Genomic DNA, 23,955 nt, shown 5'->3' with positions numbered 1-23,955 from the left:
GCATATTATTTACTTGGAATTGAGTGTTGTAATTGAATATTTGTGTGTGTGTATTGACTAGATCAAAATGTATTGTTATATTTTGAATTTTAGCAAAATGAAGTACCGTGCGATGGCACCATTCAAGAAGAACTTAAATTATGCAATTTCATATTTTGCATCTCGTTATATTATAATATTTATAATGAAATAAAATGGCGGCACAATCTTATGGTATTGATAGTACTTTACAAGTGTTTTTAACTGTATGGTCGCAATTTGGTATCTATTTCAAGTAACATTTATCTAAAATTTCTATCAAAATCGACATAAAATCGACGACCTAAACACAAAACAGATAGGTACAGAAGTCAATCACATGTATGTACTTTACTTTTCATACCTACGCTCGGCGGTCGCTCTAGGGTTGCGAACTATGGCTTATGCACAAAAAACTATCGTGGTAGTGGCACTCGTATCTATCGTATTTATCGTATCGTATCTAGTTTTGATTTATTGTTGAGGATGAAACGGGAAAAATTTAAATATAAATGTCATTGTTATATTACTTTGTCACAGAAAATATCTTGCGATAATTTCGAGATTGGCGAAATGCACGATTATTAAATTTCAAAGTGTAATAAATTCGAATTCTCATGTACAATGTAATAAATTCGCATTCGCATTCTCTCTAAAACCACTGGTAGCTTAAAAAACGATAATTCACCGTCCACTGTACCAGTTATAATAACTTTTCTTTTTGTTTCTCCATTATTGCTCAAAAAAGTTCACAGACGCGTGTCTCAAGCGGATGGCACTCGCGCTCGCACTGGTCCCAACCGGTCCGAGATATCGTGTCCGTGAGCAGAGTCTATGTGTGCGTTGCTCGAGCGCGCTTTGTATGTAGATTGATTTCTGTACCTATCTGTTTTGTGACCTAAATGTATCCATTTAAGAAATAATTACGTCGCAAATACACTTTTCATCACACTCGCTCAGTAAATGTGGAATTGCACGCAGGTTTAGCGGGAGTTATAGAAAAGGCGTTCTTCCTAGGGAGTTATGAAGTTTCTAGTGCCATAATTAACAGTTATTTGTCTTTAACTTAATTTTTGTATCGCAAGTGTGATGAAAATCATTGTGTGTAACTCGGGACGTAATAACATTGCAAACTCGAGTCTATAAATCGCTCCGGCAAGCCGTCGCGATTTAACTTACTCTCATTTGCAATATTCAACTTACGCCCCATGTTGCACAATGTACTATAAAATGCCTTATTAGTACATTTGACCTATTGGTCAGGGTTCGAATTTAATTTTACCTAGTAATTCGACATATTTTCAACCATTAAGTCCTTGACTTCATAGTCCCCATATAAGAAATAATTACGTCGCAAATACACCTAAAATGCCTTATAAGTAACATTTGACCTATTGGTCAGGGTTCAAGGATACGTTTACCTAATATTTCGCCTTATTTTCAACCTGTAAGTTCCTGACTTCATGGTGTATTTATGAAGTGAAATTTACGCCTTTTATTGGTGCCTAGGACGTAATTTTTACTTAAATTGGTAAAATCTTCTTCCAGCCTAGGAAAAAACACTTAAAATGTTTGCTGCATAATAGTATGTTGTTTCTCCTTGTAAAAATTACATTTTTACCTCCCATGCTCGTAAAGTTAGACTTTAAGTCGTGTGTAGACAACATAATAGTACTATGTGATATGTGATAGAAGTCTGGCTAGCCAAATATTGTTGACAGATATTTCCTTGTTTTATCACCAATAAAATTGTCTATGATTTTAAAAAACCTAAAAGGCTGTTGTCAATTTATGTGATTCAGTCCATTGTTCGCAATTACACTTCTTATGCTCTTAAAATTTACATTTAAGTCGCGTCTAAGCGGCATAAAGTTGCTTATTATGCTTTCTAGAGCATAGTGTGTGTGTGTGTGTGTGTGTGATGCGTGTTACTTAAGTATATGTTTTTACTACATATCTATTTGCGAGTTCCTGTAATTGGCTCTATATATCTATTTATGATTCCATTGTCATTTAGTTAGCTGTTGGATCTCCTTATGTAAATAAATAAATAAATAAATAAAGTAAAATCATCTATTACGACCCTTATTGTCTTAGCAATAAATTCTAAATTTGCCGTACAAACTGCCAGCCCTGCCGGCGCCCCCCGTCCGGCATGCCCGCGCCTCCGACCGGCCCGAGTACTATTTTCTTTAAGGTCTATTTATTTGGTGCGAGTTTCTCGCACGCCTCGCTGTGCTCGGACCAATAAATAGCCCTCAGATAAAAATCGCATTATGCCCTTGTCATAGGCGTACTCAGCATTTTTAAAGGGTGGGGCAGAAGTAGGGTTACGTGCCTTAATTGTTCCTAAAAATTTTTAGCTTCTCGTCAGACCACAGACCAGGGTGGGGCAAGTTGTCCCACCTGCCCCACCGCGCGTACGCCTATGGCCCTTGTTGTACAATCTACTATTTGGATTTGGCTTCCATTTAAAACAATGATTACCTCTCAGCCATCGAGTTATTCCCGTCGCTGGAGCTGGCTCGCGAGCGGGAGGCGGGCGCGGGCAACACCAACAGCGCGGAGCGGGAGCGGGAGCGCAAGTCCGCCGCGCCCGCGCACGCGCAGCACCAGCGCGAGGTCATCTTCGCGCTGCCCGCGCTGCAGCTGCACCTCCGGACCAAGCACCGGCAGAGCCCCGCGCCGCCCACCGAGCAGGGTCGGTATACTGTCCCTCTCTAGCAACACCAACAGCGCGGAGCGGGAGCGGGAGCGCGAGTCCGCCGCGCCCGCGCACGCGCAGCACCAGCGCGAGGTCATCTTCGCGCTGCCCGCGCTGCAGCTGCACCTCCGGACCAAGCACCGGCAGAGCCCCGCGCCGCCCACCGAGCAGGGTCGGTATACTGTCCCTCTCTAGCAACACCAACAGCGCGGAGCGGGAGCGGGAGCGCGAGTCCGCCGCGCCCGCGCACGCGCAGCACCAGCGCGAGGTCATCTTCGCGCTGCCCGCGCTGCAGCTGCACCTCCGGACCAAGCACCGGCAGAGCCCCGCGCCGCCCACCGAGCAGGGTCGGTATACTGTCCCTCTCTAGCAACACCAACAGCGCGGAGCGGGAGCGGGAGCGCGAGTCCGCCGCGCCCGCGCACGCGCAGCACCAGCGCGAGGTCATCTTCGCGCTGCCCGCGCTGCAGCTGCACCTCCGGACCAAGCACCGGCAGAGCCCCGCGCCGCCCACCGAGCAGGGTCGGTATACTGTCCCTCTCTAGCAACACCAACAGCGCGGAGCGGGAGCGGGAGCGCAAGTCCGCCGCGCCCGCGCACGCGCAGCAAGGGTCGGTATACTGTCCCCTCTTTTTGGTTTTGAAAATATTAGTGACAGTGAGATATTTTTCGAAATATGAAGCGGATATTCGTATGCAGGAGCGATCGGGCTTGACATCGGCTCTCGTTCGCGGGTGCCTGGCGGCCGTGTGGCTCTAATAAGCCCTTAGCTATACACCGTGTTTATTTGTACAATCTCGGTTGATCGATGTTCGAAATGACATTGATATGTCACAGATTGAAATTGTTTTGGTTGAGTTAAATGTAATGGCCGTGTTACAGCAACGCTATATGCTGCATTTCATTACTTTTAAAACTTAATTTTTTTCTTTAAAAAAAAGCAAAAAAAGAATTTGTTTTTCATTTAGTTCTCTTGAACGTACTTAACCATACCCCGAAGTTAACGGAATTCAATAAAAACACGGTGTATAACATTATGCTGAGTTGCTTGGTTCCATTTCGTGATGAGCACTTTATGTTTTGTTTCTCAGCTTTTGTTTTTTGTTCTTGTTTGTACATGTTCGTCCATGAGTTTTAATTGTCACGAATAAATGCCTTTTACCTTTACCCTTATCCTCGTGTACATAATAAACTAATAGAAAATATTATTTGATTGTATTATATTAATGTTATAACGTATATTGGCAGACGCGAAGCCCGTAGTGGAGTGCAGCTTCATCACGGAGTTCGAGGATCACATCTTCGTGTCGGTGGATGCCGAGGCGTTCCTGTTTCTTCACGATTTGATATCGTCTTATATCAAGGAGAAGGACCGCGTCGTGAGTATTTTTCGATATGTACCTCTCAGTTTTTCTCAATTTGTTGATCATACTTTCAAGCCCGACACACACTGTGCTTCCAATTTCACAACTATGTACCTACACTACACAAGTCCTAATAAGTGGCAGGGAAGTAATAATGTGTGTGTGTCAAATCACTGTTGTTGTGATATTCTGCCTTACTTATGCATTTCCGTATGTGCCAGATGCCGGGCACGGGCACGCGCGCGGCGTGGGGGGAGGTGGCCGGCGCGCGCGCGCCCGCGCAGGACTACCGCGACTACCACTGCCTCACCTGGCACCTCGAGCCCACCGTCAGGTCTGTATAGCTACTCGCAGGACTACCGCGACTACCACTGCCTCACCTGGCACCTCGAGCCCACCGTCAGGTCTGTATAGCTACTCGCACGACTACCGCGACTACCACTGCCTCACCTGGCACCTCGAGCCCACCGTCAGGTCTGTATAGCTACTCGCAGGACTACCGCGACTACCACTGCCTCACCTGGCACCTCGAGCCCACCGTCAGGTCTGTATAGCTACTCGCACGACTACCGCGACTACCACTGCCTCACCTGGCACCTCGAGCCCACCGTCAGGTCTGTATAGCTACTCGCAGGACTACCGCGACTACCACTGCCTCACCTGGCACCTCGAGCCCACCGTCAGGTCTGTATAGCTACTCGCAGGACTACCGCGACTACCACTGCCTCACCTGGCACCTCGAGCCCACCGTCAGGTCTGTATAGCTACTCGCAGGACTACCGCGACTACCACTGCCTCACCTGGCACCTCGAGCCCACCGTCAGGTCTGTATAGCTACTCGCAGGACTACCGCGACTACCACTGCCTCACCTGGCACCTCGAGCCCACCGTCAGGTCTGTATAGCTACTCGCAGGACTACCGCGACTACCACTGCCTCACCTGGCACCTCGAGCCCACCGTCAGGTCTGTATAGCTACTCGCACGACTACCGCGACTACCACTGCCTCACCTGGCACCTCGAGCCCACCGTCAGGTCTGTATAGCTACTCGCAGGACTACCGCGACTACCACTGCCTCACCTGGCACCTCGAGCCCACCGTCAGGTCTGTATAGCTACTCGCACGACTACCGCGACTACCACTGCCTCACCTGGCACCTCGAGCCCACCGTCAGGTCTGTATAGCTACTCGCAGGACTACCGCGACTACCACTGCCTCACCTGGCACCTCGAGCCCACCGTCAGGTCTGTATAGCTACTCGCAGGACTACCGCGACTACCACTGCCTCACCTGGCACCTCGAGCCCACCGTCAGGTCTGTATAGCTACTCGCAGGACTACCGCGACTACCACTGCCTCACCTGGCACCTCGAGCCCACCGTCAGGTCTGTATAGCTACTCGCAGGACTACCGCGACTACCACTGCCTCACCTGGCACCTCAAGCCCACCGTCAGGTCTGTATAGCTACTCGCAGGACTACCGCGACTACCACTGCCTCACCTGGCACCTCGAGCCCACCGTCAGGTCTGTATAGCTACTCGCAGGACTACCGCGACTACCACTGCCTCACCTGGCACCTCGAGCCCACCGTCAGGTCTGTATAGCTACTCGCAGGACTACCGCGACTACCACTGCCTCACCTGGCACCTCGAGCCCACCGTCAGGTCTGTATAGCTACTCGCAGGACTACCGCGACTACCACTGCCTCACCTGGCACCTCGAGCCCACCGTCAGGTCTGTATAGCTACTCGCAGGACTACCGCGACTACCACTGCCTCACCTGGCACCTCGAGCCCACCGTCAGGTCTGTATAGCTACTCGCAGGACTACCGCGACTACCACTGCCTCACCTGGCACCTCGAGCCCACCGTCAGGTCTGTATAGCTACTCGCACGACTACCGCGACTACCACTGCCTCACCTGGCACCTCGAGCCCACCGTCAGGTCTGTATAGCTACTCGCACGACTACCGCGACTACCACTGCCTCACCTGGCACCTCGAGCCCACCGTCAGGTCTGTATAGCTACTCGCACGACTACCGCGACTACCACTGCCTCACCTGGCACCTCGAGCCCACCGTCAGGTCTGTATAGCTACTCGCACGACTACCGCGACTACCACTGCCTCACCTGGCACCTCGAGCCCACCGTCAGGTCTGTATAGCTACTCGCACGACTACCGCGACTACCACTGCCTCACCTGGCACCTCGAGCCCACCGTCAGGTGTGTATAGCTACTCGCAGGACTACCGCGACTACCACTGCCTCACCTGGCACCTCGAGCCCACCGTCAGGTCTGTATAGCTACTCGCAGGACTACCGCGACTACCACTGCCTCACCTGGCACCTCGAGCCCACCGTCAGGTCTGTATAGCTACTCGTAACCCAACTCGCTACGCCAGACGAGATTAAGAAGAAATGCTGAGTTCGATGATGGGTAGCAATAATGATAAATTTATATACATTTTTATATACCTGCTTCACAACTGCGCAGAAGGCCCTCGCTTCGCATCCCCCTTTCTCGCAATAACATTCGTAAAAAATGTTTCTTTCCTCCAACATTTAGGCTATTTTAATGAATTTAATGATATGCCCGATGTAGATTTGTTTAGTGATTGTGAGGGATAGTGTAATATTTTGCTATTTCGAGACCTTCACATTTATGTTATTTAGCATTATATATGATTTAGATTTGCAATCTGGAGGTCGCGGGTTCAAACCCCGGCTCGTACCAATGAGTTTTTCGGAACTTATGTACGAAATATCATTTGATATTTACCAGTCGCTTTTCGGTGAAGGAAAACATCGTGAGGAAACCGGACTAATCCCAATAAGGCCTAGTTTACCCTCTGGGTTGAAAGGTCAGATGGCAGTCGCTTTCGTAAAAACTAGTGCCTACGTCAAATCATGGGATTAGTTGTCAAGCGGACCCCAGGCTCTGAGCCGTGGCGAAATGCCGGGATAACGCGAGGAAGAAGAAGATATGATTTAGATTTTGATTTATTTATTTCATAATATTAAATTACAATATAAATTATTTCCAATTATTTATTTTTCTTCTCAGGCTAGGTCATTTATAACATGAATATAAAAGTAAAATACAAAAACACATAAAAAACAACAAAAAATAAGTATAAACACATTATAAAAAACCTAACCTAGGGTGCCGCCAGCAGCGGGGCAGGGCCCAAGCTGCCGGTGGTCAGGGCCGCAGAGAGAGGAACCGGCGGACTATCCGCGCCGTGTCCAATATAAATTATTATTATGATGTGGAAGCTTGTAATTTGCATCTAGTATATAAGTCTATTAGCCTTATGTATATTAGGCAGTAAGCGTCCCGAATAAAATACAATAATGTTGTTGTCCTGCAGACTGCTGTCATGGGGCGGCAAGTCCATCGAGCCGTACGGCGTGGACTACATCCTGCAGAAGCTCGGGTTCTCGCACGCGCGCACCACCATCCCCAAGTGGGTGCAGCGCGGCGCGCTCGACCCGCTCGACAAGCTGCTGGCGCTCGCCCTGCTGCGCCTCGTGGCGCTGCTCCCGCACAAGCCACTAGCGACCTAAGGACGTCGCACTTACATTCAAACTCTATACCGCCTATGGCACACCCTGGACAGGACAAACTCCTCGCCTGTTGCTGACTCAGACGTCAATAGCGGGTTAAGTGCGATGCGATAAGGTTGAAATTGGTTTGATTCTATTCGGCAGAAGTCATATTTCATGCGTTAAAGCATTACGATGAACGCCTCGTCGCATTACAAATTATGAAGTTCCAAACTAAAATACGTTCTACCTACGTTCACCTATTATATACGAGTTTCGTGGAATTGTGTGGTAACTACAACACAAGAAATCTAAAGTTGTAACAGTGAATCAATAGTACATTGTGCAACGTGGGAGGTAAGGTGGCCACTGACGAGCCTTCCAATAGTCCAAATAGCGTGGCTGCAATCCAAAATCGGTCCGTGAATGTCAAAAACGTACAATGTTTAATATTAGGATGCCATCCATTTGGATGAATCCATTGTAACGGCATCCATTTGGAAGGCTCATCAGTGGCCTGCTGTAAGTGTAAATTTGGAGACGTGGGTTTTTATTCCCGACAGCCGCAGGCCGGAGGGAATTAAAGACCCGAGTTTGCGATTTTCTTACCGTCGGAGTCACAATGCTTTTCATTACACTTGCTCGAAAAGGACCTTATTAAATATTTTTTGTAGAAAAGAATGATATACAAAATAGATGGCGAGACACTAACAATGAACAATCATCGACAAATGTAAACATGATATCTCAAAGATACTCGTACTTGTTAAATTGTTCACAAACCATGTGGACAAGCGCGGATCGAAAAATTTAATTTGAATTTATAAGTAACTCGTTTAAACAGCCAATTAAATACGAGTATCAGAGCGACTGAAAGTTTATTACATGTGTAGTAATCTTAAACCCGATTGAGATTTTGAAAAGAAAAGGATAACCAATGACACGCTTTCAAGAAATAAATTTTCGACAAAATTGGCATTATTAAGCAGTATAACTGAACGGTTATGCTTATGACAAAAGGTAACAATCATGAGTATAAACTGGCGTACGGAATATCTTCTATATAATTATAACGTGTACTCACGGATAGGACGAATCGAACGACAAAATATGCTTTAAATAGATAGAATTCTCTGTTAATACGTTTATGAATACAAAATTATAATTATACATTTAATGTTATTGAATATGACGGTATTGACGGTGTAATCTTTGACATATATATGTTATTATCCTTTTAACCGCCAGCAATTTTAAATCGAGCGTGCTTCTGTCGCCACCGACAGAAATTGTACCACGCCGAGTAAGGTTGGCATAGTTACGGGAGTAATAAATGGGCTGTGAAAACCAAATCAGATCTTTGTCTTATTTATCAGACTGTGGCGAAATGAGCTGGATATGTAATGTCTTATATATCAGACTGTGGCGGTTAAAGGGTTATAGTAGTAATTGATTTTAATGTTAAGTACAATCGATCCTTCATATAAATAGTCGAAATCGTCCATTGTATAATGAAATTTTCCTTTTTATTCCAAAGATATTATTATGTATAATGGTTTGAATACTTTTGTCTATGTGTGTTTGTAGTTTATAATGTTGTGACCGGTGTAACGGACACTTTGTTTATTGCTTTAGCCCTCAAAACGAGATATGTAGATATTTTGGAAATGTTAGTATTGGGACACCGGTGTGGGCATAGCATTATCGCTCTGCTAGAAACACAACGAAGAACATAGGTGAATCGGGTAGGACAGTGTGGTAGTGGTAGCTCTAGACGTGGTAGCTGCTGACCCGACAGCAGGATTGGCGATGGCGCATTTTCTTGTTGTCAAGGTTCGCCACTCAAACGGGTTATTCATACCTATACCTACATGTTTCCTTTAGTATTCCTTGACGATGAATAAAAATGCGCCTTAGAAGGTAGGGAATCGTCCAACTACCGTAAAATGCTTTAATGTTTGATTAGTCGGACTATATTATTTTTTTACGCTAAAATTGGATTTTGTATAAAAGTTACAATTAGTGTGTTCAGTGGAGTCACTGCCTCTTGTGCCGTGTATAGCAGGCGGCCAGCAATAATAGTTTATTGTGGTGTACAGGCGAGGCTTGTCCCGTTCCGTACGAGTAGGCTGCAAGTTGAAGTCGTTGGAAATATATACTGCCAAAAATTAATCGGAAGTATTCAGCTAGTAGTCTCCACACATTGGCTAAAAAAGGAGGCCTGTATACGGTGGTTTAAAAATTTTGTAAAAAAGAAACACGAGTATTTCGAGAGATGATATTTCCATAAATACAAGTGTTGTACTTCATTGGCCGAATGACCGAGTCACATCGCTTTTTAATTAATAACTTTATTTTAAGGCCAATGGAAAAAAAAGCTATAAAACAAACTAACCGATATGAGTATCATTTGTCCCAGTGCAGTAAAAAAGGTTACAGTTGTGGTACATTCGGGGAGTTATTGCCAGTATTACTGACGACGATCGAGCAATCATTAGGTAAATTCGCGAAAGCGGCAGCTCTGTATAAATTTGTATATTATGTTATTGAGTAAGTAGGTCGAAGTTTCTTATATGTACTGATTATATTTTTATTATGGAACTGGTAACTTATTGTACATAATGTGATACGAATAAATTATTAGAACTATTTCTTGTTTTATTGAATAACTCAACATTAATTTGAACTATTTTAGGCTGGACATATTTGTTTTTGTATTCAAACAGATCAAAACTTCGATATATAATACGTTAAATCTAAAATAAAACGAGTAACTGGTAGCAAAATATTTATTGAATAAAAAATAAGTTTATGTGAAAATAATGCACAATCAACATGCTCATAAATAAAAGATTTACACAACTTAAAATTAGTAAGTGTGCTGTGGATTTAAAAGTTTATTTTCGAGATAAATAATATATAATAACATTGCTTACAATTCTTACGCTATAATATCAAAACCACGTCAACATTAAATAGATCGCGTTTAAATTATAATTCTAGCGAGATACATTAGTATGTCAAGCCCGAATAATAAAACTACTTTCTCATAGTCGTTGCGATCGATTCAAATATGTACATTTGTGGGTATGGGGTTTCCCCAGTGATACCACCAAGTTGTTACCACTGCTATATACTCTCTGCCACTGGTAAATAATTACAGCTCTCTTCTCCTCGGGGTAACATCATTCGAATAACACGCACATTAATAATCGAATGTGTAAGTACAAACAGAACAGAAACACTCTTTTAACTATTCATCGGTAGTCCTTATGCCTTTTGTAATAAGGTCCACCGATGGACAGTTAACAGTGTGGGCGATGGTACTTTAAAACCACAATCTTTTATCAGCGATCGCAACAGCTACAGAACCTTACGTAGGAATGTTCCCAAAGCGCACAATATTAACACGTTTTTATAAACAAAATTTTATACATAAAAACAAGATTTTGTATAAAAAGTAAGGCTTTAGGTGCGTGTACATTGATTTACTGTGATTTAAAAATTAACATAGCGAGGGACAGCTATAGGTTATTTTATTTTGTGGCCACAGCGATTATATTTTGTACTAATGTAAATAACTAATATCTAGCTGTTATAAATGTGATTAGTGAGAACTAATAGTAGAGAAGAGATTCTCTACTATTGCAATGGCATTACTACAATCATATAACATCTAAATTCGCTGGCTAAAAATATCATTTTTATATATACACTGCCTTTTTCAAAATACAGCGCATAATTCCATTCGAGTGTCTAAGCACTCTATATGAGGAACCGACTTTGACGTGACGTGACTAAGTGAGAAAGTGCCACAATAAACCTCATATTTGCAGCTAATGAGTCGAAGATTTGAAATGAGTTATGATGTTTGACGACTGGTTCGGCCTAGTGGCTCTGCCTGTCTGCCTGTTCATATATTTAATGAGGACACTTCCACACTTTGTCATTGAAAAGTCTGTGCAGAATTCGCTTTGTACTGTAATAGGGTATCGGGATAGTTATATTATAAATGCTCTAAAATCTTAATGCTGTACCTTAACTACTCTTTCGATGGTGTGTGGTGTGTGCACTGAGCAGCATATTATAAGCAGCTAAGCGGGTTGGGTGTTCAAAATGGACACAACATTTGATAACAGAGTGCGTAGGTCGTTTTTGAACATCTGTCCCGCTTAATTACTTTTGCTGCTGGCTGTAGTTTCTTTAAAGTCAACAGAGGCAAGATTTCATGGTAAACTGTCATGTTTTGTGAAAGATTTTGAAGTTTTTGTAGCCCTCTCCACTATTTCATCAACATCATGCCCCAATAACAAAATTATATTGGAATTCTAAAAATACTAAACGATACTGCTTCTTGGCGCCGTTAAAACATTGCTAAGTAAACACGGACCTTATTTACGACCACAAAAGCAACAACGAACAAAACTTTATCATTAAGGAATAAGGAGCATTATTGCTTAGCATTTTCAGCAAATATCCTCAATGCTAATTACAGCGAAGGTTTTCCAAACGGCGATGGCGATACCGAACATTATCTTACAAAGTTCAACTATAGGTAAACTGCCAGCATTCCACTGGACTGGATGATAGCAAAATGTGGCGTACTTCGAGCAACACGGTAGGGAGGCGGCATTCGCACTATTTCCCCTCTGCCGAGGTACAAGATTAGCGCGTCAATCTAATCTAGCGCGGGTAATAAAACTAGTTGCACTTGGATTTTTCACTAGACCGAGTCCAGACGCGCGCGTGAACACTGCTGCACAAAAATGCCTGTTTGCTCGGTTTTTTGTTATAAAAAGAGGTCGGGGACATCAAATTTACAAAAAGAAAATGTTACATTTCACATGTAATATTTTTTTACATATCATACGTTAAATTACATTTAAATACAATTATTATATTTTAGTCTCAAGTAATTGTTGGATTTATCGATTTTGCTCGCTCAGTACAAATTGCGGATCGGTCGAGCGACAAATCTGACTTCTCATCTCTCAGAATAAAATGACATACTTCAACGAAAATGTGTTAGTGTGCGTGTTGTGACACTAGTCACTCGTCCGTACACAAGAGATCGAGGTTTGCAAGATTTGTCTTTGACGTGTGTCATTTTCTATGTATTTGTGTCGTCATTACAGATTGGATTTTGTATGTAAGTGTGTGAGAAATGCGACTGTGTGCACCTTTCCCCCCGCGAAAAATGGCAGAAAGATTTGTACGGCGAGATATCGCTTGGGCCCCTCCCTTCCGACGTGTCGGAAGCCGGTGTTGCTCGAAGGCGGCGTATTTCCATGTGTCCTCGCCGGGCACAGGTGGGAACAGACGCTGCATATACATCATTCCCACTAGGCCCCGTGTCATGTATGGCGGCGGTCACGCGACGTCGGAATACCCCCAAAATGTTGCGAGAAACTGAAGTCATATTCCATGATAGAAACGACTGCGTGAGCTTCAAAAAGTATATACCAATATCCATACAGACGACACTGGCATCGTCTGGTCTGACTAAATTTCGTCGCTTCCCAAATAGTACGTATATAAAACTTTATTACTCCTCGAACTTCCTTTTTGGGTGTTTCTTTTTTAGAATCGTTAGTACTTATGATTCAGGTTCCCAAATAGGTACCACTGAGTAAATCCATCTACAAAATATACGTACTTCCCCGTCCCTAAACTTTGTGTGAATTTTTTTATTACCAGAGTTGAAAGTGCCACACCACAAAAAAGAAAACCCCCAAGAACTATGTTCTGAGACAAAAGGCATTTTGTACAAACATTGTGGAAAAAGGATGACAACACCAACACTAGGTTCCAAGGTCATAGCGCTAGAGTGTCCAGTTGTCAGGAGACCATGCCCTGATTGCATCCGTCTTTCAAAACATTCATTATTTAATCGGATTTTCACTCTCAGTCGTGCCCCTGCCGCTCCATCGGCTAGATCAAATATAAATATAAGAGCCTAGTTGATGGCAAAGTTCTGCGTGAAGTCGTACTCGATGGTGGGGATGACTGTCTGCACGAACTTGAGGAACACGATGAGGTACGAGTGCACGCCCATCTCGCCGCCGCTCTCTGTTACTGTCTCTATTATTTTCTTCATCACTTCTGCGTGTCTGGAAATATCATACATATTATAGGATGAATCTGTGTAGATTGTAGACATTGTACAAATTTATGTGAACACTTTCATTACAGTTCTAAAATAAATATTGTAACGAAATGTCAATAAAATAACATAGAAAACATTTAGCTGTTTTCAATATTTCCTTAAATTCCTTCACACTTAAAAAAGGTACTTTACAAATGTGAAGGATGCAGTAATTACCGGCAGGGGTGGACAGACGCCATGCCGGGCCCCGCGAGGTGCGGGTGCGCCTCGATGGTAACAGTCTTCTTGGCGTGCTCCGCTGATACGTCTTCGTACATCGCTTCCACGCTCAGTAGCGCCCGGTTCTAGGGATATGATAGTGAAATTTTTATTGCTGTGTCAAATAATTATGAGATTTTTTATGACATTCACACATACTATAATAATCTTAAAACATGATAATAAATAGCAAAATTGCAGTTAATAAAGAGCAAAAAAAAACCACAGAGGAGAATTTACGACTTGAATTATTTACCCAATGCGCCCATTGGTGAGCCTTAGTATTGCAAACCCATTATGCCCTGTTTTAACCTCCTAAAGCGTACCATATTTTTACAGAGTAATTTGTATCTAAAATTTGTAAATATTAAACAATCTTCTCGCCTGGTAGGTAGGTAGTGGTTCTGGTCCTCACCTTGTCGTACCTATAAGCCAGTGCCGCTGGGTCTACTTGTCATACATGATGTCGTGCCCACGTGGCTTGCCCTCCTTACATGGCGACCCCGTGACTCACCTCGTCGTATCCTATTAGCCAGAGCCGCGGCGTCTGGTAGTACTTGTCGTACGTGATGTGCAGATCATATGTGCGAGTTCGCACTATGTCGTCGCCGTCACCGCGAGATGGTTTGGCTTCCTTGGGCTTGCTTTCCTTCCGTGGGGCGAGGTCTGTCGACTAAGCACACATAGCGGTAAATAACTTCTAGTTCGTGATTGGCAAATTCTTTTTATAACATTTGATTTGTTTTCTAATATAATGAATCTGTTTATGTAAAATTTGTAATAAGAGCGGGGTCACACTGGCGATTTGCGAGCGAGTTGAAAGCGAGGCGAGCGCTCAGCGAGTTCGAGGCGAGCGCGCGGTGAGTTCGCCGCGAGCGCGCAACCTTATCGCCGCGAGCACGAACTACTTCGTTCTCATTCCAGTATGACAGTACGGAGCGAAATCGTTGTAAAACTTACAGGGTCCACTTCATCCAGCAGCCCTGACTCCTGGAACTGCTCCATATCTTCAGCCTCGCCATCCTCTTCCTCATCATCATCATTTTCAGGGTCGCCCGCCTCGCCGTCACTGTCGCCTGTGTCGGCCGCTTCTAGGGTCATCTCACACACCTGACAGATGTAAAAACATGATTTGCATAAATGCGTATATATTTAATAGTTTTTAAGGTCCAAACAAAGCACCAGTCAAGCATCAAGTACAAAATAAGTATTCAGTCAACTATTTGCCCCATTTGTCATTAAATACCAAATTGGTACAAATGCACGCTGATTGAGTAGTAACTTTCGTAAGTTAGTTATACTATTAAAACACAGCTCAATTATAATAATACCAGAAAAATCATTTCTCTGACCTCATAAATAAACTTCCAAATAATCTTAAAAGTGACAAATCAGAGGGAATCAAATATTTAGGTCACCCATATTCAAATATGCTTGTTGCGGTAGTAAGCAAATGAGACATCACTATATACCAATATATAAATTGGTAAGGGTGCTTACTGGGCATTGCGGCCTACATAAGCACATGCACACTATGGGGAAACGTGACATGGGGCGGTGCAGACTCTGTATGGAGGCAGAGGAGACACCCTTGCACATCCTCACAGTATGCCCTTGCCTAATGCATACACATGACTTAATCCTGGGCAGACACATATTGTGCCCGGAGGAGTTAGTCTCTCGAGATCAAAGAGATCCTGCAGCTGTTTCAAGTTGCAGGTTTGGATCGAGAGTTGTAGTAGGTGGCAATCACAATAGATCAGGGATGGTCGCAGTGATACATAGGCTTTGGAGACTTATATAGCCCCGGGCTAACACAATGAAGAACAAGATATATCTATAATGAGCATGAGCACCCACACCCGTACAATCAAAGCCTTATGTGTACAAACCTTCTCCTCAACTGTGGGTGAGCCGGCCGTGTCATAATGGTGAGTGTCCACCCAGCCTCCTCCATCCTGGTCATCCTCTATCACCTTCTCTTTATCTTCACAGTACTCTATCTACAATTTATATATTTTAATTATATACAGACACACATATACATTATAAATTACAGATACCACAGTTCTACTCTCAGCTGAAGTTCAATTATAGCAAATATTCGGCAAACATCTGCAATATTTCCATATTTTTTATTATTATTTCTGATAGTTAGCCCATAAAGAATTATATTTGCTATAAGTGTAAATTTGGATTGTCATTGGTTTGATTGTGGCCTTTTTGCACTGTTTAAGCAATAGCATAGATGAAAATTGTTCTCAGACAATAAGTACAGATCCCAACCGTAAATGCTAAGCCGTTTACCTGTTTACACCTCCTGTAACAAGGCACATTCCTGGTGACCAAGAACTGCTTGTCAGTGGGCAGGTAGTTGCGGATCTTGGACTCCTCGCCCTTGGCCCACTGCCACGTCGGGCAGTGGTGCACCAGGTGGTCTCCCGCTGCCACAAACTCTTCTGGGGTTAGCACACCAGTCTCTTGGAACTTTGATTCCTATTGGAGAAATTAGTAATGTGAATTTTGCACTAACAGTAAACCTACGTACGTACAGTGAAAGGGTGCATAAAAGTAGTTAGAAGGATAAGGATTTAAAATTAGTTAAGTAATCAATGTAACATTAAATATTGATAAATGTCACATAAATAGCGTGTCACAAAGCAAATGCGACCTTAAACGCTAGAACCATGGCCTGCGCAGCGTTGTTTACATTCTAATTAATCAAGTTAATTTACATATTGATACCGTCTCGGTCACGGGAAGTCAACAGCAGTACGTGAGATAAACCCACCTTCAGGACGGGAGTGAGGTACCCCGCGACGCCCAGGGCGGTTCCCTTCACCGTGTTGATGACACTTTGCATCGTAGCCCGCTGCCTACTGGACGAGGAACAATGGGCTTTTGTGTGCCAACAAAAGGCTATTCCAAATATTACCTTTAGCCGGACAATGGAATATTAAACTGCCGTACGTAAAAGCACTTTTCGTTTGACAGTTTTGACATTATTGAATGACAGTCCTTATCAGTTCAGAAATTAAATAAAAAAGTTTAGCTAGGTTAAACAATGAAGTATAATATTTATTAGTGCATACGTACTTAATATTATATACATACTTAAAAAAAACATAATTAAATAACTAACCTACAAAACTTAAACTATATCTAAAAATAAATAAAACTAAACTTAAAATAAAAGATTATAAAATATCCACCTGCGGCATGGTGCCGTAGATGCTGGCAGCATTTCCTCGCTGTATCGCAATACTTATTCTTTGCGCGAGGAAGCTGCCAGATCTACGGTCACCAGTGGCGTCAGCTAATCTTTTTGATAGGTCCTTAAAAAGGCTAGACGCGTTCGGACCCCACGGGCCAAGGGTCTCGACACCAAAAGGTACGAAATTGTATTCGGGGCCGAGACCCCTATATTTGGTCTTTTTTAATTTTTCGGCCGCCTCTGCTGCCGCGCCGGCTTTTCCAGTAGTGCCGTGGAGATGAGACGGGGCTAGGGTGTCCACACAGGTGGCGTCCCACACCAGCACCCGACCCATCTTCCACGGAATTAGTGACATTCCGTCTGGTCTCTTACCATCGTCTCGTATAATACCAGGAGGCTCGAGAAGAGCCGGTACGTTGATGCTGGTAAGAGACCGGCGGAGAATATCGTTAAGCGCGGCGTGTCTAGAGAAGCGGCCGGCGCTCTTTTGGCAGGAGAGCCCGTGGTGTCCGAAGGCGTCGACGTCAGTGCCGCAGGGGCACCTATGTGGAGCACAGACCCGGACGCCGAGTCGCAGGCAGGCCGCAACGCGCAGAGTGTGCGGCTCCAGGAAAGTGCCGGTATGCACCGACGGGAAGGCGTGCAGCCAGGCACCGGACTCCCTGGAACCGGCTGCTAGCAGTCTGGCGCGTGCAGAACCTGTACTGCGGCTTAAAAGACAGTCATAAGTAATTTTGCATTGTATGTCGTCCCAGGCCCTTTGCGAATTTAGATTTTCGGGAAAATCCTTACCCGGGCAGGCGATGGACCAGGCGTTTTTAGACTCCGTTAAGCCAGTAATCTCATAGTTTGGAGGACAGGACCTCAGGATTTTACCTATGAGAGTTGCTGAACTATGAACGGAAGATAAAAACGCCGGTGTAGACACACTTGAAATTTTGCGGATCCCTAACCCACCGTGGCGAATGGGAAGGGATGCCTGGGTCCAAGACTCTTCGCTGAACTGCAGATTCAAAATTGATTCCAAATTAGTTTTTATCAAGTCGTCCAAAGGAGTTAATAAATTTTGAAATTTTGTAAAAGGGCAGCAGCGAAGTACATACATTAATTTTGGTACAAAAAGGCAGAATTTGATAATAGTTAAAGCGAAATGCGGACTAATTTCGAGAAGACGACTTTCATAAGTTTCAAATTTAGAGGTAGTATCGCATGTGAATTTTGAGTAGGATTCTTCAAAGATAGGAGACCCAAGGAGGCAGAGAGAGTCTTTGTCTATTATTTTAATGTTAGGTGTAAGAACATCAAATTTTGGTTTTATACCCGAAAAATTTAAAGAGGTATTGTTAATAAAAAGTTCACACTTGCTATAGTTCAATTCTAGACCAATTGTTTCAAATTTTGATTTTATAGTTGAGAGATCTGACAGTACTGATTCGATGTCGCCTCCCAGGGTTCCGTCGTCTAAGTACCAGACGTTAAATTTTGATTTTAAATTTTGAATAATTGGGTTAATGGCCAAACTGAATATTGCCGGCCCGAGAGGATCACCTTGCTGACAACCGACTTCAGAAGATAAAACATTTTCATGGTATATCAAATTTGTAGGGTCAGCATAACAATGCAGGAGATAGTTGTAGATTTCGGGAATATTGTTCTTTATTTCAGTCAGCAAGGTGTCCCTGTTTACTGAGTTAAAGGCGTTCCGAACATCAATTTTGACCAGCACATCACAGGGTGAATTTGAGAGGTAAGTACGTAAGGCATGGACGGCTGCCTCACAACCTCCTTTTATACCGAAACCGAGCTGAACAGGTTCGAAAAGTGGTTTTAATTTGGAAATGATATACCTGACTGCAATTTTGGAGGCGAGACGTCTTAAAGTAGAGCCAACGGCAATCGGTCTCACCCCTCCGTCCTTTTTGGTGAGTGCGATGAGATTTGCCCCATATAGGATCGGGACTATTTCTGGGTTCACGTTGCCTGTGTACATGAGGTTGATCAATTTAGTAAGGGATTCGACGAGACGCTCACCAGCGTCGCCCACGGAATGGGAAGTGAGGTCTTTTAAATGTTGGGGTGAGAGTCCGTCCAAGCCTGCAGCAGAACCGATTTTGAATGACAAGATACCCACAATTACGTCTCTGTTTTTTATTTGTAGGCAGGCTTGGCTTGCCGTTGGTGGGTCCAAGAAGTGCGGGGTGGTGGGACCTGGGGGATGTTTTGTCTGTAGGGCCAGAAGAGTGTCGGGGGTATCCGGCGATAGCACGTCGCTAGAGAAAAGGAGGCGGGCGGCACCTTTAAGGTCGCCGTCGCTTATTTTGTTTTCTATGTGTTGAAGTATATATATGTACGTTATAGATGGTCAAACCAAATTTGTCAGTAAATAAAAACATAACATAACATAACATAATGGAAAGGGAAGTGAAATGTATTGGATCATTTCACGACTCTTCTCTTTTCGCGTTGCGTAAACAAAATAGAGTGTTTACGCAACGCGGAATGCTACATATAGCTGTGGCAAAAATACTAGTATTCGAATAAACAGATCATCAAAAAAAAACGATCTGTCAAAAAATTGACAAATACTCACTCACTACCGACCGTCAGATTTTTCGACTGATAAACGCAAAAATAATGATATTGTTATTTTCTCCGTAGATATCTCATAAAATCGTTTTATAATCGTAAACTAAAACACTCGCTTACAATGGAAGACGTTCTGGATGAGGTGGTTTCCTCGGAAGATTTGCAAGTAATGATTGTTTTTGTGCAATATTTGCGTGAGTCACAGGTGCATTGTGTTGAGTTGTTGTGTTTGTGCAGAAGTTCGAGAAAGTGTTCCACGAGCAGCTGCACCAGGGCCGCGTCACGCACAAGGCGCAGTTCGAGTACGCGTGGTGCCTGGTGCGGAGCCGTTACCCCACAGACATCAAGAAGGTGCGTCACCTAAATTATTAGAACGCTTCTTCACAAATCGCGTGATTCGAAGGTTAATATACTTATGTGTGACGCTATAAAATTTTTTCAAGGTTACATGAGGTATATTAGTATAGATACTTTGTATAAATCATATGAATGACCAATGGTTTTATCCTTAACATTGATTCTTTCAATTCTTGTTGTGTCCTCTACAGGGCTTGTGAGCACTTGTCATTCGTGTAACGCCTTATCTAAACTGTGGGAACTGATGATAAGACAAACTATTGTTTTCAATTTCAATATATTGATTGTTCCAATTATATTGGACTTTGGATTCAATATATATCTTTGTCCCTATTTAAATTATTATTTAAATGGCAAAACTTAAAATGAGTTTCTTATTGACTGAAACCTTAAAACAGTGTTTTTAAACCTATGGGTTGTGTATTATCGTTTAGGAGGTCACAGAGGTTTACAAAGCTTATGCAAAAAAGAAAAATAATATTTACCATGCCATGCCAAAGTGGGAGTTGTAAAAAAATCCTAAAACAAAAGGCTTACATGACATGTTTTATAATTATGTTTTTAATGGAATTAGTTTATTATTATGGCCTTTCTGAAAAATCAAAATGGTATGCCAAATTACATGACCATGAGACTGGAAATAACTTGCAAGTTTTCATTAAGATTATCCAAATGACAACTTACACTTGTATAAGTAAATCAGATTTACACTCAGCATTTTATGAATACTATAGTTGGTCTCGTAAATGTGGAATTCGTTGAAAGGATACTATTAATTACAAGGATTGAGGCATAAATTACTTATTTATTTTATAAGAGCTGGCAGGCCTGCCATCTCCAATGGTAGGATGACATAGACATATATCTCTACAACTGGCCTCAAACCAAGATGGACGGAAATTGAGGGAGGAAGCTTGTTCCCAGCAGTGAAAAACTATAGGCCCTTAAAAATAATAAATAAAGAGATAGCAATAATAATTATAAATTCTCCAAAACTTGCACATAACCTGTACAAACTTGATACATCCAGGGTATCCTACTCCTGAAGGAGTTGTTTAACTCGCATCCCGAAGGCAAGCGGGACTACCTGTTCTACCTGGCCATCGGCAACGCGCGCATCAAGGAGTACAACAAGGCGCTGCACTTCGTCAAGGCTTTCTTGGAGATTGAGCCTGCCAACCAGCAGGTGCTGGCGTTAGAGGTTGGTCTTTTATTTTGTCTTTTTTTAAATCTTGGTTAATAAATTATATTAGATTTCTTTGTGTGTTGCAAAGCGTGGTTACGTGTCAGTTATCACTGATCACGAATAAGAGGATGTTATTGACGTAGGTACTAACCCACTGACTAAGCCACACACTCAATTTACCATTGTTAGACCTTAACTCTTTGAAATAAGACTCACATCGTGTCTACAAATTGGTACTTACCTAATTTATTCAATGTTATGATTATGACCTTCAAGCACGATAAAAATTACGAGAGATGTTTTCGCATAAACACAATTACGCATAGATGCACTGTAAGTTATTTACCTTCATATTTATGTGTGTTTAGTATGATAATTGTTTTTTCTAAGAAGGTGCATACTTTTGATTATTTAAATAAATAAAATAGAAAGTGCGTTAATATTACTGTAAAAAGTACGAAAATAATGTCGCTATTATATATATATTGCCGTTAATTATATGTGAACATATCCTAACACTATTAATGTTTATAGAGTGGTATACAAACGTGCGGTATCGGTAGCGTTGATGTTGCTAGGATATTATTTTGCTGTAACACTTGAAATATTATTTTATCATTTAGACAATGATGAATAGTCTTCTATAGTAAGTTTCGAATGGAGTGATTTATCTGGAATCGCCCTTCGATAGGGTTACGTAATAAATGCGATGATGTCACTATTTTATCAATTTTATCATGCATTGTAGCTGTTATCAACGAACTCATTTACATAATACGAGAAGAAACACGCATGACGCTGACGATGACGCCATGCATGCAAAAACACTGGGCTCTTGCTCGAGACTTTGTCCCTGAAGAATCTTTAAATATTCAACTTCTGCTCATCCCTAAGGCAACCCGCTAAAGGACCATAAAAATATCCTTTCTTTATTTAACCTTAGCTTAGGCTGTGCTTGTCTGTTTTATAATACCAAAGAGAATCAATCTGATAGTCATAGTAAAATTAACTGCCGTCCGATACACAATTGAAACTAAAAATCTATAAATAGAATAAAAAAATGTATATACGAGTATACACACAGGGTCACTTTTGAAATTTGGCCTTCTCATAGAAAATGTCGACATCCACTCGACCAAAATCTATAGTTCGTTTTTTTAGCATTAGTAAGAACTTGAAAGAAGCGATCTTGACATATCTTTTAATTGAAAAACGCTTTTTATAAATCAATAACTATTACTTATCGAAGAATATAAATGATCGTATTAGGTTCATAATTGTTACATATTTGACGTAACTTATTTTTAAAATGTGTTTTTCAATTAAAAGACACATCAAGTTTGTTTACCTTATTTCTAATGCTAAAAAAACGAACTATATGAAACGGCAAAAAAAAATTTTGGGATTTCGGAGTTGGTCCCATAGAAAAAGTTGTTCAGTATGGCCTACCTAATCACCTCGCACAATATGGCTAACGGTCCAAAAATGACCCTGTATATAAATAGATATATGTTTTTTCTTTATATGATTTTGACCCATGTTCTTTCATTGATGTGTCAATTCGCTTAAATCTAATGTATGGTGGTTAATATTAGTAGTTGTGAAGTGTTGTGGTCTGTGTTACCTACAGCGGCAAATCAACAAGCGCATGGAGAAGGAGGGGCTGATCGGCATGGCGGTGGCGGGCGGCGCCGTCATCGCCATCGGCGGCCTCGTCGGGCTCGGCATCGCGCTCGCCTCCTCCAAGAAATAGCAGTTGGCCATGCTGTGAGTATAGAGCGTCTCGTATTTTGCGAATGCTAGAAAAGCACATAAGATTGATAAATACAGCTACCTACTACCAAAAGCGGCATCAGAGGCCTTGCCCGGCCACTACTATATTGCACCGTTATAGGGCAATTTCATAATCTGTTTCATGCAAAATTGTTGTAGGAATATCTTAAACGGACTCTAACTGTGTGTTTGTAATACTGTGTAATAGCATTTATCAAAAATTCATTGATGATATACAGGTATATATACAATATACATATATAACAGCGCCATCTAGTTACCATACCATATAAATAAATATTGCTTGCGATTCAAAATTGTAATTAGTATTTGTTGTTGGTTTCAGAATGAATGTCGCGGTCGGCATTCATTACTTCCTCACCAAGAAGAAGCGCCAGGAGTAAACGGGCTTGTTTAGTGCACTGTACAAACATACAAACAAACAAACAACAAACTAGACTGACACCAATTAAATAAGGATCGCTCCAGGGATTTTGTGTTTCTGTCGAACGTAGCTTAGTATATTTATATGTATATGCGTAATTACGGTTTTAATTTTAGGCACTTTAATTGTAAGAGTATTGTTATTTATGATGATTAGAAATAGTTGTGTCGATGGATTCCATTAAATAAATATTTTTGTTTTTGATATGGTCAGTATGTTATATAATCTTGCCTTATATGAGTCGTTTAGTTTACCTAGCCCGTTTTACGTAATAACTTAATAAGTATTAGTGAAGAAAATGCCGGATACTCACATGGAAGCCTTAGATATAAATGATATAATTTATACTAGATTTGCAGGCTTTCATTATGTAATACTTATGCCAATGAAAAGTACGA

At 42.3% G+C, this 23,955-nt stretch overlaps 3 protein-coding genes across 4 annotated transcripts in view; 2 read left to right on the top strand and 1 right to left on the bottom strand.

The window, feature by feature from the left end:
* The window catches only part of LOC134664071 (bridge-like lipid transfer protein family member 1), a 99,130-nt gene extending 88,849 nt beyond the window's left edge, over positions 1 to 10,281 (top strand). Inside the window, exons 54-58 of the mRNA XM_063520662.1 lie at positions 2,513 to 2,603; positions 2,755 to 2,894; positions 3,971 to 4,101; positions 4,308 to 4,420; positions 7,458 to 10,281. Coding sequence (XP_063376732.1) covers positions 2,513 to 2,603; positions 2,755 to 2,894; positions 3,971 to 4,101; positions 4,308 to 4,420; positions 7,458 to 7,653 — 671 coding nt within the window. The 3' untranslated portion in view covers positions 7,654 to 10,281. The remainder of the gene's footprint in view (positions 1 to 2,512; positions 2,604 to 2,754; positions 2,895 to 3,970; positions 4,102 to 4,307; positions 4,421 to 7,457) is intronic.
* A 2,704-nt stretch (positions 10,282 to 12,985) lies between these two features.
* On the bottom strand, positions 12,986 to 16,987 carry LOC134664061 (ubiquitin-like-conjugating enzyme ATG3). Its single transcript, XM_063520631.1, has 7 exons — positions 16,788 to 16,987; positions 16,304 to 16,492; positions 15,889 to 15,999; positions 14,957 to 15,106; positions 14,511 to 14,669; positions 13,955 to 14,082; positions 12,986 to 13,742 (listed from the first exon to the last, which is right to left on the bottom strand). The coding sequence occupies exons 1-7, from the start codon at positions 16,857 to 16,859 to the stop codon at positions 13,589 to 13,591; spliced, it is 963 nt and encodes a 320-aa protein (XP_063376701.1). The 5' UTR covers positions 16,860 to 16,987; the 3' UTR covers positions 12,986 to 13,588.
* Positions 16,988 to 19,805: 2,818 nt separating this feature from the next.
* LOC134664070 (mitochondrial fission 1 protein) overlaps positions 19,806 to 23,955 on the top strand; it is a 29,606-nt gene continuing 25,456 nt past the window's right edge. Inside the window, exons 1-5 of one of the 2 annotated variants that reach the window (XR_010098199.1) lie at positions 19,806 to 19,962; positions 20,034 to 20,147; positions 21,184 to 21,354; positions 22,970 to 23,106; positions 23,459 to 23,560. Coding sequence is in view for 1 of the 2 variants with exons in the window: in XM_063520660.1 (XP_063376730.1) it covers positions 19,918 to 19,962; positions 20,034 to 20,147; positions 21,184 to 21,354; positions 22,970 to 23,092 (453 nt within the window). In the remaining variant the exon portion in view is untranslated. Of the gene's footprint in view, positions 19,963 to 20,033; positions 20,148 to 21,183; positions 21,355 to 22,969; positions 23,107 to 23,458; positions 23,760 to 23,955 lie in introns of those variants that run through there. The other variant, XM_063520660.1, reaches the window with a different exon arrangement.

This window comes from Cydia fagiglandana, chromosome 4, assembly GCF_963556715.1.
Source record: "Cydia fagiglandana chromosome 4, ilCydFagi1.1, whole genome shotgun sequence".
NCBI lineage: Eukaryota > Metazoa > Arthropoda > Insecta > Lepidoptera > Tortricidae > Cydia > Cydia fagiglandana.
The sequence above is the reverse complement of the archived record's forward strand: the minus strand, read 5'-3'. Positions and strand labels throughout refer to the sequence as shown.